General features: G+C 38.1%; 1 protein-coding gene across 1 annotated transcript in view; it reads right to left on the bottom strand.

Annotated features, from left to right (window-relative positions):
- Window positions 1–17,150, bottom strand: part of LOC115767588 — a gene marked incomplete at its 5' end in the record, with an annotated part of 54,641 nt that overhangs the window by 11,090 nt on the left and 26,401 nt on the right. Inside the window, 7 exons of the mRNA XM_030711874.1 lie at window positions 2,536–2,701; window positions 9,255–9,464; window positions 9,568–10,514; window positions 10,595–10,791; window positions 10,825–10,945; window positions 12,558–12,581; window positions 13,355–13,952. Of these exons, the coding sequence (XP_030567734.1) occupies window positions 2,536–2,701; window positions 9,255–9,464; window positions 9,568–10,514; window positions 10,595–10,791; window positions 10,825–10,945; window positions 12,558–12,581; window positions 13,355–13,952 (2,263 nt within the window). The remainder of the gene's footprint in view (window positions 1–2,535; window positions 2,702–9,254; window positions 9,465–9,567; window positions 10,515–10,594; window positions 10,792–10,824; window positions 10,946–12,557; window positions 12,582–13,354; window positions 13,953–17,150) is intronic.

The following is a 17,150-nucleotide window of genomic DNA, read 5'->3' as shown; positions in this document are numbered from 1 at the left end:
AACTTAAGATCAAAGACACGCACCGCAAGGAAACCGGGTATAAAAACGAATCTAAGCACAAGGAATACTCGTAATTCGTGGTGTGGTTAAAACAACGCAAAGCACTCGAAAACATTTTCAACTCAAGAAACAAACTGCAATTCCAGAAAATACTTGGATTAATAAATAAATCATAAATCATTTAAGAGCTGCAAAGCGCGCAAAAAAACTTGCATAGAAATTCAAATTTTTTTAAATACTAAAGTGATAAACATATTTTTTTTTTTAATATATGTTTTTTTTTTTTTTTTACACGACGTGCCAATAAATATTTGATGCTTAAATTTTCATATATAATAGGAGTATTTTTTTTTTTGGTATTTTATTTAATATACATGTATTTTTTTTTTTGGGCGTGACTGTACATGAATAATATGCAATTTGAATTTATATACTATATAGTTTATTATGTTTTTTTTTTTTTTTTGTATTTGACAAAGCGCAAAAAGCAGCAAAAAGCAAATGGGAATTGGTAGCTAGAAAAAAAAAGAAACAAAGGAATAAAGAAAAGTAACATTGAGCCAGAAGAGGAAGATGTAAGCAGCAGCAGCTTGAAGGATTGGTGGAACGTGAAAACAAGCCAAAAACGAGGCATAACAAAAGAACGAAGCGCGTTCCAAATAACGTAAACACCAGGCGTTTATATGGCCCAAACATATGAATCTTATATATATAACTTATATAAGTATATAGTATCGCATAGATATACATATATATATAAATATATGCATATGTATATGTAAGGCTGTGAGTGAGAGTATATAGAACAAACGTAACTGTATTTTAGCTCGTTATTGGACTGAACGTGAAAAGCAAAGGCCAAAGGCAAATGGAACGAAATAAACGAGTTTTTAAATTGAGGAGAAATCATGCATTCGAAAAAACTAAGCAGCTGAAAAGATTGGTAGTATATGTTACAGATGAGTACTGTGTGTGTGTGAGAGTGTGTGTGTATGTGTGTGTAAGACTGAGAGAGAGAAACATATGTAGAGAATAAGAGAGAAAGAAAATGGAAATGGAAAGAAACCCAAAAGAGAGGGAGAAGTAAGAGTATTTTGTTGGAGTATACGAAAGAGACGCTTTCGTCGAGAGCGACTTTCTAATGTGTGCGTGTCTGAGTGTGTGTGCGTGTGTGGCAAAAGAGTTTGCTTGAGTTGATACACCAAACAGAGTGGAGAAATGCCGAACTAAGTTGGCTTGAAAATAAAGATACTCAAGTAGTACGCATTGATTGACTATGCCTAATTGTGAGTACATTTCGAGTAGTCTGCATAGGAAGTCTTGATAATGCAATTTGGAATCGTTTATTTCTCTTTCTAATTTAAACTAATTTTTGTTCAAGTTACGAGCAGTGCCTAATCATATACGTTTGGGTCTGCTGTTGAAATACTCAAGAATGCGCAATAATTTTATATGAGTACTTTTCGAGTACTCTTTCTAGTGTTGTGCATTTTTGCTAATGCACTTTGGTAGAATGCACTTTTAGAAATTTGAAAAGCTTTATTAAAATATTCAATAGTTTTATTTTCTTCTGGTGCTGAAATAATAAAAAATACGCACTTATTTTGGTTGTTATTTATGAGTACTTTTCACACAAGAACTCTTTTAAAGAAGTTAGTTAGATTTGAAAAAAGAAATTGTTATTATATGCAATAATTGATTGTTTTCTTTTGGAAGAGCTCATAAATATTGGATTAGCTTCCGTTTTTTTAGCATTCATTAAGATATTGCTAAAAAGTGACATAAAATGATAATGAGTATTTATGAGTACTCATAATGTATAATGTACTCTCACATAAAGTTACTCTACAAAATGATTAGCAAATTTTGAATGGTAAACCAATTTTGCATGAAGACAAAGCTGACCGTAATATAAGCCCTAAAAAGAGTTGAATATTTATGGAAGGCCAAATGTTTTTTATTGAAGTACATTTGTGTGTGTGTGTGTGTGCGCATCTGTGTATATCTGTGTGCTTAAGTGGGTGTATGTAAAGTTAGCTAAAACTACTTTCTGATTGAAAAAGTATTCGAAACTAGGCAAAAAGTTACGAAAGAAGTTAAACTCAAGAACTGAAGAAACTTGTTTGAGGCAACAACTAAATGAATCGCTAGAAAAACGAGTAAAGTTTTGTATAGCATATAGAGCATAAAAATATATATAATTGTATATATATATATATATATATATATATATATATATGTATAGGATAAACTAAACTATAACTAAAATGTAAGCGAAACACAAAACTAGATTAACTTGGAAGAGCTGCACGATTTGGATATAATTGTAAATATATGAATATAAATAGTATTTCTTTAACTAGTTTTTGCTTTAAACGTTTGCTGTTCTCGGGAGGTGGATAGATAAATGGGTATACGAGTGGTATAGGTATAATTTTTTTTATAGTTATAGTTATATATATATATGTATATATATATATTATTCAGTATAGTACTTAATGGGTGTTTTGTTTTTGATTTGTTGCTGGTTCTTACTTGAAAAACTGTGACAGTCGCCCACAAAATGTTGTTGAAGTGTTTGCGATCGCATTCACATTGCGGATGTCGGCTGATTATTTCGGGACACGTGCATTCGCGTTCGAGTCCGGATTCGTCCAAAAATTTACAAAACTTACCGCCAAACAGATACATGCCGAGTATGCTGTAGGTTTATACGTATATATGTTTTATATATATATCATATATATAGTTAGAGATGTGTACGTAGCATACATATATATATAAATGAGTACAAATATATACATATTTATGTATATACATATATATATGTATGCAGGTAGTATATGTAGTTGCGAATCGATAATGAGTATATAAACGAGTATAGGTTAGATTAAGTAGTACACGAAGAGGAGCTAAAGTCCCCTCGATTCTTTCTTATTGATTTCTTGCCTTTTATATAAAATGGTATATATATATATATGTAAATGTGTCTGTGTGTGTGAGTGTGTGTGTGTGGGTATTTAAGCTATAGCATGTGTATATATATATTTATATTTTTCTGTTGTTCGTGTATATATAAATATATACATATATCGTATATAGAGACAGTTCTGTTATATTTATACGTATCGAAAAAATGTCATTTTCAAATTCATGAATATTTTGTTCAGTGTTGATTTTTGTTGTTGTTGTTGTTGTTGTTGTTGTTGTTGATGTCGGGCCCAAGTTTATAAGAAACATGGAGCTTTGTGGGATTTGGGTATCATTTTTTCTGTACAAAGTGGATAGAATTGGCATACTTTGTATATATATATATATATATATATGTGTGTGTGTGTGTGTGTGTGTGTGTGTGTGTGTCTTTTATTTCTATTAAGCAAAAGTTGAGTAGAGCAAAAAAACGATTGTATTTTACAGAGTTTTTTTTCTTTTTGCATAATTATTTTGTTTTTCATTTTTGGTATTTATTGTTGTTGTCTGGGAACCTCAAACATGAATTGACAAACTCTAGAGACTGTACTAGTATGTATATATGTATGTATGTATGTATGTATGTATGTATCTATGTGATATGGTTGTGTATGTGTGTGTGTGTGTGTGTGTGTGGTTTGAAGTTTCAGAGGGCATAGTTTACAGTTAGAGTTAACAGTTTGGTATGCGTGTTAGATTGCGTGTGGATTGTTTAAATTTTTGGGCTATGTGAGGGGGGCGGGGGGTGGTTGTGGCTGGGGGGAATACAACTTAGAGTCTAGTATAGCAGACAAAGGTATACCATATATACATACATAGTTAAGGACATATACTTAGAGAATAGAGAATAGTATGCACAATAAATCGAAAGAAACAGAGAGAGAGAGAGAGAGAGAGACAGATAGTGAGAGTGAGAGAGAGAAAAAAATACTGTACAAATGTGGGTGTGTGTGTGTGTGTGTGTGTGTGTGTGTGCTTGTGTATGTGGCTAGGTTCATGTGCAGTTGTGTGACAAGAGGCAAACGACGAGTGACATTCGATAAAAAAAACAAACGAGTACGAGTAAAAAGTATATCGAGTAAAGAGTTTAGCGAGTGTCTAGAGCAGGCAGGGATATCGGGACATCGATAACACGTTTATCGATAGCAAGCGAAAAGCAAATAAAGAAATATCGATTTAGTCAATTGCTAGGACAGGCGATTCTTCTAACTGAAATGCTTACCTGTGCAATGTATGCATATATCTGCCTTATAAGCTAGCTAATCGTTTTTGAGCTAAACTATTCAAAAAAAAAAAAAGAAAGACAAATGAAATGGCAAAAAACTGCATGCGTATGCGCGCTGCTTGCTACGAAACTCAACGTATAACTCGCATGCGATATTGTTAGCACTCGTTGCTTCAACTATTGTGAACAGGCGAGCAGGCAATGCAACGAGTTGTAACGAGTAACGGAACGAAATGGGAATAGAACACAATGAAATAAACACCACACCGAAGTGACTACACACCACAAATTAGTGCGAGCGCGTGAGCAATCGATAAATCTATCGAAATGAATATACACAAACGTAAAAGCGGAAGCAAAGTAGGGCAAAAATAAAAAGCAAATTTCTCCATTTGGCAGGCGTTTTGTGGGTCACATTTGAATTGAAACACACACACACGCACACACACACGCACACACACACTCACACACACACGCAAGCACACACACACACATGAACACAAATTGACAGACAGACAGTAAGACAGAGCGAGAAATAGCGTGTGAGGGAGAGAGAGAAAGAAAGCGTTGGGGAACACAAAAGAAAGCACAACAATTATAATAAAAGTTATCGTTATCGTTATCGGTATTGTTATCGGTTATGGCAAGCCTAGCACATTGTTGATTATCGTCAACGCACAAACAAACAAACGATTTAACAAAAAATGTTCAACATAAGCCACAAAAATTAAGTGAAAAACAAAATGCTTACATTTTGGTATATTTTTTTTGGTATTTAAAAAGAATTTTCTTATTTTTGTTGTTACTTTTTGAACATTTAGTGTTAGTTATCGATAGATTACATTATGGCATAAGTTTAGGTGGTATATATATATATATACATATATATATATATATATATATATATTTAAACATATTCGTATAGTGGTATTTATTGGTATTTATTAGATATGTATAAGTGGTATATATAAATATATATATATATGTAGTTAAATGCTGATAGCAATAGGTCTACCTGAAACACTGTGACGAGCGCCCAAAGCAGGCTGTCGAAATTCTTACGATCGCAAATCTTCTCTCCGTTAATTTTCTCGCAGAATTTACATCCGAACAGATTCATGCCGAGTATACTAAAGTGATGGTTTGGTATTTGTTGATATAGTATAATATGATATACATTTATATATATATATTTCGATAGTATAATATTCTTGTAAATTTTTTTTTTATTATTATGTATTATTATTAATATTTATTTTTTTTTTTTGTGTTTTTTTGGTTTGGGGTTTTTTGTTGTGTATATTTAGCATACAATTTTTTAGTTTAATTTGGATTAAAAGTCATTTTTAGTATAAATATTTAATAGTATAGCAATTGTGTGGTTTTAGAGAGAAATAGATCGAGAGAGAGAGAGAGAGAGAGAGATAAAAGAGAGAGATAAAGAGAAAGTTAAGGAAGAAAGAGAGCAGAGAGAGAGAGAGAGAGAGAGAAAGTATGTGACTGTAAGTGAGCAGCAAGCGAGCGATAATATAGAACAAAATCACTACGAAAAGAGTTTTCGATTTCTTGCATTAACTCAAAATGGAATCGAATTGAAATTTGGTGAGCTTTCACACAGACACGGCTCACGTACAGAAACGAAAGCTGCTTAAAGGCCAGCTGCAGTGCTGGGCAGGCGAGAGCTTTCAAAAGCTCACCCATACAGACGCGCTCGATCGGACGGACAACTGAACCGAAAAGTGAAACAGAAAAGAACATTGCCGAAGGGCGTAAAGGCTGAAAAGTTAAAGCTGAAGCCTAAAATGGAGTTGTAGAAAATATTTGTATTATTCGCTGGTGTATTAGTATATTTCATTATTGTATTATTATTAATTTGGTGGGCATTTAGTTAAGGCGTTTGTTTAAGTTATTTGTTAGAGTACATGACGTTGGGCTGAAAGTCTGGGTCTCAAGGGTAGACTCTTCTGTGTTTACTTTCATTGGAGTTGTGTCACGTGGTGGTCTATGTCATTTGTATTTGGTATATTGTTGTCTGACTGTGGTTGTTAAGGTAGTATTATTTTTTCGATGGGTTTTAAACATTTTTTTGTTTTTTTTTTTTTTTTTTTTGTTTTCTAACTACACAAACGTATACGACTTTTAGTTCAAGAACAGAGCAACTAAGCTAAGCTAAGCTTTGGTAAAAATGTACGATTTTTTTTGCGTATTTTAAATTTTAAGTATTTAGTATTTTTTTTGGTTGTTGGTATTTTGCGAAATCAAGAGCATTTTATGTAATATGTTAAGATGTATTTTTAAAAATCGAATATTAATAGTAGATATAGAAAGAAAGCAAGTGGTACGAGAACGAGTATGTAGTATATTGGTTACGAGTAGTTATTAGTAGATATATAAAGTATATATATATTATGATATATAATTTGTATATGGTAAATACGAGAATCAAACTGCAGCGACTGCAACTACACAATAAGCGTACACGATTTTAAAGTACTTTTACTTTTAGTTTCAATATACTTTTTGTTGTCGTTGTTGTTGTTGCTGTTGTTGTCTTTAGATCTAGTGTTCGCTGTTTCGGTGGTTCTCGTTGTGGTTGTTTCCGGATTCAGTTTTACTAACTAAAGATTTGTAGTGCATGTCTAGTGTTAGGTAATCCATGTTGTGTTTAAACAAAATAAAAGCGTGAGCTTTAAAGTTCACAAGTGTGTTATAAAATTTTGAGCTTTGCTTGTGTTTGTGGCTTGTTTGTTTCAAGTTAAGTGTTGGTAAACGCTAAAAGCTAATACACACATTTAGTTAATTTAATTGAATGAAGCTTTCGAAGCCTTTAACTAGCTAATTGTTGTATGTTATTGATATTCTGGCTGTTGTCTGTGATAAAATTAAAGCAAACCAAGTGAATTGGAAAATGAATTGTAACGAGTCTTTTGGAGCGTGTAGCGAGTAGCGAGTGAAGAGTAAGTATAAAATAAATAAACGAGCTTTAAAAAGAGTTAAGATCGCACATCAAGTGCGTATATTTCGGGGCTCGTGAATGGAGCGGCGAGTGACAAGTAGCGAGTGGCGAGTAACGAGTAGCGAGTAAGTTAAAAAAAGGAAAGTTAAGAAATATACGAGTTAAAGAGCGCACATCGTATGCGAGAGGTAGCCTTAAGAAATGCAGCGACTCTTGGTCGGTGCTCAAAATCGATTTCCAATTTGTGTGTGTAAGCGAGAGAGCGAGACAGGGAGAAAGAGAGAGAGAGAGAGAGAGAGAGACAAAGTAGAAGACAATCACTCGAAGCCATTTACGTGTGTGTGTATTAAGTGTGTTTGGAATGCAGAGTGAGCGAGCGAGTGTACGACAACTTACGGCAGCAACGAATTGTGTAAGATAAAGACAGACAGAAAGAGAGAGAGAGAGAGGTATAGAAACGAAGAGCGTAAGATAGAGAGAGCGAGACGGGGTCGGAAAGAGTAATTAAGCTGGTTCAACTTGGACGTACGATTTAGATTTTGACTGTAAAATTCTAACTACTATTCAAGATAATGAATATATTTAATTTAAACGAGAGGCAGAGACAGTAAAAGAGAATGTGAGTGAAAGAGAGAGAAAGAGAGAGAGTAAGTCTTACGCAATCGTTTACTCAAATGTTACGCAAGGTACTTTTTGTATTAGTTTAAATTTGGTATTAGAGCATAAAATAGATTACAGGGCATTGTAAATATTACTTTTGGTTCGGTTAGGGGCGAGTGTTTCGTGTAGCATGACGCAGGAAAAGAAGACGAAAGAGCGAGAGCGAGAGAGCGGGAGAAAATGTGTTGTAGATGAGAGACCGCGTGTTCTTGTGTGTGCAACGAGAGAGAGAGAGAGAGAGAGTGACAGAAAGAGAGCGGGAAAGTGAGCGAGACAGAGATAGAGCAGAAGCACATCTGTGCGAAACATAGAGCTATACGTATAGATATATGCTCTGATGCAAGCGCAAATGTGTATGTATGTGTGTATGTATGTGTGTGTGTGTGTGTGTGTGTGTGTCTGTGTGAACGATCTGTTCTCTATGTTGCGAGTATCTGTGTATTTCTGTTTGTTGTTCTTTTGTTGTTTGGGATTAAGTTGCTAGCGAAGAGCGTGTAAATTATGATTGGTAAGCAACTATATGTACTTATGGATAGTTACTAGACATACGTATTATCGGAGCTCTAAGAGCTGTTTAATGTTAGTCGTGGGTCGTGAACGACAGCTAAGGGCTAACAAACACACTCAACGGATGATTGTTTTGCGGGTCAATTGGTTTTGTGGGTCGCTTTGAGTTCGATTCAGCATTTGCGATTCTTTGTGTTTAAAATGGTTTATCGCAGTGCTTAGTTGTGAAAAGGCTGGCAAGTTGGGATAGGGATGTATCAAAGATATGTTCAAAAGAAAATTGTATAAAAATCATAAATGATTGAAGGGAATATAACAGATATTCTTAGAGATATGCCGCATGTATCAATAGGTATGCTGAGCTCAGAGAACAAATGTACGCAACATTGAATACATATTTTCTTTCGAAACAAAAATATGTGCATATTAATAATTGCGAATCAAATGAATCTCCACGCAAAATTAATTAATAATTAAAATTTGTAAATATTTTTAAGCTCATTTTATGAGCTTCTCTTCAATTTTAAAGTTTCTTGCGTTAAATTTATGGGCATTAAAATCAAATCTTTAACGAAATAAAATTTCACCTAACGTATCCATTTTTAAGACTTCTTATTTTTCAACAATTTATTTTCATTTGTGCTTTCAATTTCCTTTCTTGCCAGCATTTTCACGAGACTCTGTTTTCCGTTTTCTTTCTTTTTTAATGGTATTATATAGATGACATCTTTCATTTCCAGGTTAGTTTTTTGTTAAGAGTCATGAGGTGGGGGCGTGTCCTTGGCAGGCGTCTGCCTCCAGGCACTTGTTCTTGTTAGTACACATATATACATATATGTGTGAGTGTGCGTGTGTGTGTGTACGTGTGTGTGTGTGTGTGTGTGTGTATGTGAGAGTGTGCGTGTTATTGTGCCGTGTGGCAACAGTGGAACTCACCTGAATATGAATATAAAGAGCACGAGCAGGGAGAAAAAGACGGCGACATTGTCCATGGTGCGCAGCATGACAAATAATTGACGTCTCAGATTGGGCATAAACCTGACCAGCTTGAGGATGCGGAGCAGCCGAAAGGTGCGCAGCACGGACAAACCGGAGCCGCCGCCGCCCGTGCCATTGCCCGCAAATGTTTGGCAAATCTCAATGGCGCTGGCAACAGAGCGACAGAGAGAGAGAGAGAGAGAGAGAGAGAGAGAGAGAGGGAGAGAAGTCAGCATGGATTATATGTAGGCAGGATCTGAGCGTGTCTCACCTGAGTATGACAATGATGCCATCGAAGACATTAAAGCCATTGGCTATGTAGCGAAAGGGTCCCTCGGCAACCACCTTGAGCAGCATTTCGACGGCAAAGATGCCGGAGAAGACAACATTGCTGGTCTCCACAATGGCCGTTAGCTCCTCGGGCTGATTGTGATACTCGATGCCCATCGACAGCGTATTGATCAATATGGCCAGCAGTATCCCCTGCTGGAAGTACTTGTGCTCCACCAGACGCTTAATGTACCGCCGTATCCAGCTGCAGACGCGCATCAGGCAGCGATAGACGGCGATGATCAGGCGCAGGGCGCCCGAGCGCGGACGCTGTCGCTCGTCGAGGGGCGAGAGCGCGTTCTGGTACAGATCGTAGCAGCAGGCATAATCTTCCATATAGTTGCCGGTGGGGGCGTGGCTGCGCGACACATGGCCGGCGCTGCGTTGGCCATGGCTGCGACTGTGGCTGGTATTTTTGTTGTTCTTGTTGTTGTTGCTGCTGCTGTTGTTGTTGTTGTTGTTGTGCGGCATATGCTGCGCTTTGCGTCGGCTCTGCAGCTGAGCCTCAGCCTGCGGCACGGGCATGGGCAGCGGGACAGCCGCCGAGACGGCCGCCAGCTCAACGCTCATAGTAGCTGGCACGGCCGGCAGATCGGCATTGGCATCGAGGGTATCGCCAGCAGCAGCTGCAGCTGCTGCAGCAGCGCTCGTCGTTGCGGCTGTGGCGCGCTTCTGCTGCACCTTGTTGAGCGCCTCGGCGGTATGGGGATCGCAGCGGGCCAGCGACGAGTAAAATGATTCGAGCGTGCTTTGACCCGTGGGCAATGCCGCTGAAAAGGCCACAGAGAATGCTAAAAGCTCTTGACAAGTCATCGCGTCGTGTATACCCAATTCAGAGCAATCTGCGTAGGGATTGGCAATGGTGCCGATGGTCTGCGGTAGATTCACCTGCATTTAAACAGACGACAAAGCAAATCTCTCATTAACTGCATCGCTCCTTCTGCTTGGCTCACCTTGCTTGCACTCACCTGCCAGATGCTGCCATCGCCCGCCTGTGTCATCTTCTCCGTGCAGTGTATGTTGCCCTTCTCCGCAAGTTGGATGCTGCTGCTGCCGCTGCCATTGCTGGTTGCTGCCGTAGCTGTTGTTGCTGCTGCAGTTGCTGCTGCTGCTGCTGATGATGTTGTTGCTGTTGTTGTTGCTGTTGTGGCAGCAGCAGCAGCAGCTCCGCCAGCGGCGGCGGCGGCAGCGGCACTGCTCGTCGGTTCGCCGCTGAGCGCCGGCGGCGTATGCAGCAGCACGTATTCATTGAACATCACCGAGGGCCGGCGGCTGGCCGAGGTGGGCGGACTAAGAAAGCCCGAGGTGCACGGATGGCTCTAGAGAGGCACACAGAAAGAGAGAGAGCGAGAGAGATTGGAGGAGAGAGAGAGAGAGGGAGTCCGGGTAGAATGGAAAACAAGCATTAGACGCATCATATAATTGCATTATTTAAGAAAATAGGTAAAAATTAATCTAATTTCTGAATTGAAATAACTCGGAAACATTAGCTATGCGTGCTATGTACAGTGGGCACTGGTCGCTGACGGATATTAAGGACTTTCGACGACAAAAGTACAAACAACATTTTCAAATTTCGTTCTAGCATTCTAGAGGAATTAAACAAGAAAAACAAAAAAATTGTTTCAAAAATTCTCTTCAGAAAATTTTTCTTTCTTTTGAAATCTCTTTACAATATTTTTAAGCAATTTTCAGTTTGAACTTTTTGTTATTTTGTTGCTCTTGACTCTTTTTTTCGAGCATGATTTTTTTTTCAAATGATTTTTCAAACTAGTTCCCACAAGGACTTAATCAACACTGGTTTCTAAATACTGTATTTGAATAAACAATAGGCATGCGATTTTGTTTACATAAAAATATAAAAAGAAATAAGAAAAAAGAACAAGAAACAGTCAGAATATTATTGAAAAATCTCTAAAGTCCTTGATAAATTTACTTTATCTTAAAGCTAATATTTAAATAAAATCTCTTCTTCTAATTATCTTGTGCTCAAAATAGAAAAGGGTTCATTTTGAAAATCGTTTTTGCTATCTACATAAATATTTGTCAGTTTTACAAGGAAAGACGATGGGAATATGGGACTAATCCAGCTACCTGGAATATCTAGTGTATTACGTGAGGCATTAATCGAGTCTCGTGGGACTAAAGCAGAAATAAGTCCGGCTTATCTGCCCAAAAGTTCTATTAAACAGAACAAAAAGCGCGCTGTCAATTTGTATCTACTAATTGTATCTAATATGCATAGGCATATTATGGATTTGCGCTCTTTGACCCCCATTTTTGTATCTGTATCTTTTTGCCAACTCGCTGGCAAGCGAGAGAATAGTCGTATTAACCGAGTCTCGATTGCCATTTACATATGCAATGAAATGAAACAAATAATTGAATAATTAATTGGCATTTCAACAATGCGGCTATTAGAACAATGAGGCGTACACGAAATGGAGTGGGGCTGGAAGGGGGTCGTTTATACATTTATTTGGTTTCAAATGGGCGTAAATTTGCATTTATCTTCGAGTTGTTATTGTTTAATAAATGCATTGCCCGGATCAGATGGGTGTCAAAAATAATATCTTTATGCCCTTGCAGAATATAGTATATTAATACGGGTGTTGTTGTTTTTTCTTTTTTTTTCAATTTAATTAACATTTTATCTGCGCAATTTTCGAAAATAGCTGAAAAGTATGCTATGCATTTTTTGATTAGCTTGGTAATATTTCGATGCATTTGCGGGTAAAGCTCTTCCTTTTAGTTTGCCAATTGATTTTGATAAATGAATTGAGGCCGAAATAATATAAACATATTTAAGTTAATTTGCCCGTGTCCATATATCTGCTTGGGTTGCTTCGGTTGGCCGAAGTTCTTGCTTTCACTCCTGGTTTTCATTTCTTTTATGGATTTATAGATTTTAGTTGTGATAGATTGCAATACCTTGCCTAAATTTCCCAACTGCAGCTACAAGTTGTGCAACGTTCATGACAAATATGAAAGATCATTATTAGCGGCATTTTAAAGTTAGTTAGTGAATGGTCAAAAGTATTATTGGAGCTGGTATTATTACATTGGCTGTCTGTTTGTGGAGTTAATTGATTGTTTGGAATTTTCAACGAAGCGGAACGAGACGCTTCGCTGCGGTTGGGTTGGTTTTTCAATTGGGTTTATCGAATATCGTATGTGGTATGTCGTGCAGGGTATATCGTATGTGGTATGTCGTACAGGGTATATCGTATCTGGTACGTTGTGCATGGTATGTCATCTGTGGTATATCGTAAATGGTATATCGTATGTGTATCGTATGATGTTTCGAATATCGTATATAAGATATATTATATCGTATGTTCATGGTGTATCGTCTGTGCTATGTGGATACATGGTATATCGTATGTGTTATATCGTACTTGGTTTATCGTCTGTAAAATGTCGCAAGAAATCATATTTCGTGTAACGCATATGACATTAGAATCGGTTGATCGTATGTAGTATATTGTCTGGCCGTATCGTATGGTAGATCGTATATCTGTATATCACATTAAATTGTGTATGTTATTTGATGTAGTTTAAATGATGTATCGTATTAGTATGTCATATCGTGTTTCGTATATCGTATTTGGTTTCTCATGGCATATCGAATTTTGTGGCCTACAAATTTGGCATGTGCATATCGTTTATCATTGGACAGTTTGGATTTGGAACTTAATCAACTTTAGCTTTTTTTTACGGATACTTACGATCAATTGCTCCGAGTCCATGACCTGTTGCGGCAACTTAAGCAGAATTGTCTTCTGCTCGCCGCCAGCCATCTCCGGCTTGAGCTGTATGCTGTGGCTATGTTGGGCGTTGGGCTTCCTCAGCGAAGAGCTGCGACGAGCCACTCCCGAAGCACCCGCGCTGCCCTCGCCCAGTGACTGTTCCGTGTTGTCCGACGACGACAGCTGCGCCTGGGTCGCTGCACCACCAGCTCCGCCTGCGGCACCAGCAATGGGCGCCGTCAGCTGCTGCTGGGTCATGGAGACGCTGGCGGTGCTGCCGTTGATGCCGTTAACCAGGGCCACGGTGGTGTGATTGTGGCTGTGATGATTGCCGCCTGATCCGCCTCCGCCGCTGCCATTATTGCTGCTGCTGTTGTTGTTGCTGTTGTTGTGGCTATTGTTGTTGTTGTTGGAGTTGAGCGGCACCATTACGGTAATCATCTGATCCTGTATGCTGGGCGGCTTGCGACTACTGTACTTGGGACAGTTCGGATGGTGGCACTTGATCCGCGACGGCGAAAAGGTCAGATTGTCCGCATTGGGCAGCAGGCCCTCCCGACGCTGCTGCCGCTGATACCTGCAGAGGTGAGACGACGACGACGACGACAGCAGCAGCAGCAGTAGCAGGATAAAAGGGCAAAGGGCAAACGATTAGTGTCTTGTCACTGACAGTGTCATGCAGTACACTTACACACACACACACACCCACTTGTACACACACACGCACGCACACATGTGAGGTACACAAAGCAACGTGTTGGGTCTTAGTGGTTTTTGAGTGGGAGAGGGGGCGCTGTTACGTGCGTGCGGGTAGGTCTCATTGGAGCCATTAGACATTGTATGGCTGTGTAGACGTGTGCGGGCGTGCGTGCGTGCGTGCGTGCGTCTGTGTGCGTGTGTGTGCTTAACAATTAGACAACAATTACATAATTCAATCAAATGAAGAACGCAAATAAGCAAAAACAACGACAACCACAACAAACGAGCGTCGTACAAGACTTGAATGCAAATTAAAATTAACACAGTTCACAGCAAACTCGACATAAAACTTAGACAGAACAGCGGGTGCAGGGCCGGAATAGACGGAGATATGGCTAATAAGATATTGTGCGTTCTGGTCTCTAGAGCTACAAAGTTGTTGCACGTGTTGCTAACGGGCTCAACCTAACGTCTTCTTTAAGCAGCAGACACTTCACACGCTTGTTCAAATTGAGTTAAATGGTAGAGCAAGAAAAGCCAGTGTTGCCTAACATAAAACAGAAATTACTGATGGCCTGGGGCAGCACTTAGCCGGGCGTGAGACAATGTAATCAATTTATTCTGCCCCCTTTTTAAATGGATTTAATGCAATATTGTGCCTTGCCACAGCTTTACTCTATTCTATTAATTATATATAATTTTATTTTATTTTCATATGCTTTCCAACACTTAAAATCAGGTTTAATGTGCTTTAAAGCTAGAGATCAAAGCTTTACGTAAGCTTTAAGTGAGCTCTAAGCAAAGTTAATTGCACTTGTAAAAAAGCTGATAAAAGCTGATTTAAAAAAGTTTTATTGGATAATTCGGATTGAAGCTGAATCCATGATTAAAATCCTATGAAAGTCCATGAAACTTAAGGCGTTTTTGGCTTAAGATACTTTCATAATCTTCAGGCTTGAAAGCTTCTTAAAGCTCGAGGAAATATTTTTAAATTGGCCTGAAAGCTTGTGGCTCAAGGCAAGCTATTTTAGAAAGGGCTCTATTTTATTTATTTCTGTAGAAATATTGTTGGCTTTTCTTATTGTTCTATTCTGTTAGTGCTATGTAACTATCCTAGCTAAGTTCATAACTTTCATACATTATATCTAGTTCTGGCTGTCACTTACTTCATTCACATTCCCATTCACGTTCACATTCATGTTCACGTTCACATCGATATTTCATGACTAAGCAACTAAGTCTAAACTCTATGCAATGTTCTGTGTGTTGCTCTCATGTTTTGCTATGTGAGACATACACACACACACACACACACACACACACAGACGGACAGAGAGCAACACACCGAACAACACACGCGACCAGATGCAAGTGCAAATAATTGAAAAGCAAAGGTCATAAAATATGCAAAACCCAAAAAGTTGACAACTGTAAACGAGAAAACTAAAAAGCTGAACAAAAATAACAGCAAATAAAAGAAAAAACTATATAAAAATGAAAATGTAACAAAAAAAAGAAAGTGGAAAAGCACGCGAAACGCATAAAAAACGAGCGCCAGGACACGTGCGCTGCAGGACGTGAGAGGCGGAACGCATGTTAAATGAATTTTTAATAAATCAAACAAAATACACGGAAAAAGAAAAAAGTAAAACCAAAACAAGTCCGCGAATCAGACGAACAGGTCGTGTCTCGCAAATAAATTGCAATAAAATCGAACGACGACGAGGGCTGCGGGTGGAACGGTGGGGGAGGGTGAGGGAGGGTGACTCAGCCGAGTCAGAAGCTTCTAATATCTGGTTAACAGGTGGATCCAGCAATTCCATTTGATGTATTACAATAAGGCTTACAGCGTTCAATCTCTTTATAACTAGATATATTGTATATAGACAGAACTCATATATTATATAGAAATGCGATCTTGTTATGTCTTGACACATAAACAGCATAGCTTAAATAGTAAGTGCCGAGCTTGATCAAGATAACTTGAAGATTGAAACCATTTTCCTAAAGAATCTACTTATCAAGCGATCGTTCCTTTGTCATATGTATATGATATAGTGCTCCGATCCGATCGATTTCACATATGTGCTGCCTGCTACAGAAAGACGAACCTATGCAAAGTTTCATTGAGAAAGCTTTAAAGCATATCTGGAAAGTCTTCGAATCCGAATCTATATTCTTTAAGCAACTGTTATAGGGAGCTTCCTTTGAGAATTTATCAGGATTTCTTGCATTTGCTCAATCTGTTTTCTATTAGAGGAAGGTATTTCCTCTAGAAAGTATTTAAAGTACAAGCATCTGGAATGGATGGCTGCAAGAGGATAGTTCAGATCCAGAATTCAATTGTTAGGGATAAGGAGAGAATATATATTTGCCGAATTCCATTTTACCTTAGACATTTGTCTTTCCAAGAAGAAATATATCCAGAGAAACAGGAGTATGACAACTTCAAGAATAAGAAAACTACTCTTTATATCTGGAAGAGTGGAGCTTAGGAAGATGGGTTTGAAGTCCCCAATATCGCTTATTCCAGCAGAAACCACGCACTGAATTGCTTCAAAAACAGAGTCGAAGCTGGATTCGAGCCAAGTCAAGGGTTTTGATTGAATCAAGCTTGAATCAAGCTTAAGGCCAAAGAATAAAGCTCCTTAAATAAGAGCACAAATCAAAGGTATTCGATATGAAAAAGCTTATTAAAAGGTTCTTCTGAGAATTCATTTTCATCATTTTGGATGGGCTGACAAGGCTTAAGTTATCAACAATTAGCTGAAGTAGAGAAGGAGTTCTGTCAATCATTTAAAGAGAGAGAGAGAGAAAGTGAGTGAGAGAGAGAGAGAGAGAGAGGGAGACACAGAGAAAGGGAGAATGCGAGCTGCTTCAGCTTGGCTGCTCAAGCGAGATTAGCGCGAGGATTAGTCCTTGAATTTGTTAGATACAAGATGAAAGCCTGACCTGGCCACAATTTGGCAGTTGCAGTTGTTGTTAAGCTCAAGCAATTGTGAAGTTCATGTTAAATATTTGATGGGGACTTAGACGGCCAGAAAAACAAGAGAACAATAAACGATGTCAACGATAA

Source organism: Drosophila novamexicana, unplaced genomic scaffold, assembly GCF_003285875.2.
Source record: "Drosophila novamexicana strain 15010-1031.04,08,12 unplaced genomic scaffold, DnovRS2.1 tig00001415-arrow-arrow-pilon, whole genome shotgun sequence".
Taxonomy (NCBI): Eukaryota; Metazoa; Arthropoda; class Insecta; order Diptera; family Drosophilidae; genus Drosophila; species Drosophila novamexicana.
Note: the sequence above shows the minus strand (reverse complement) of the source record. Positions and strands in the feature narration are given on the sequence as shown.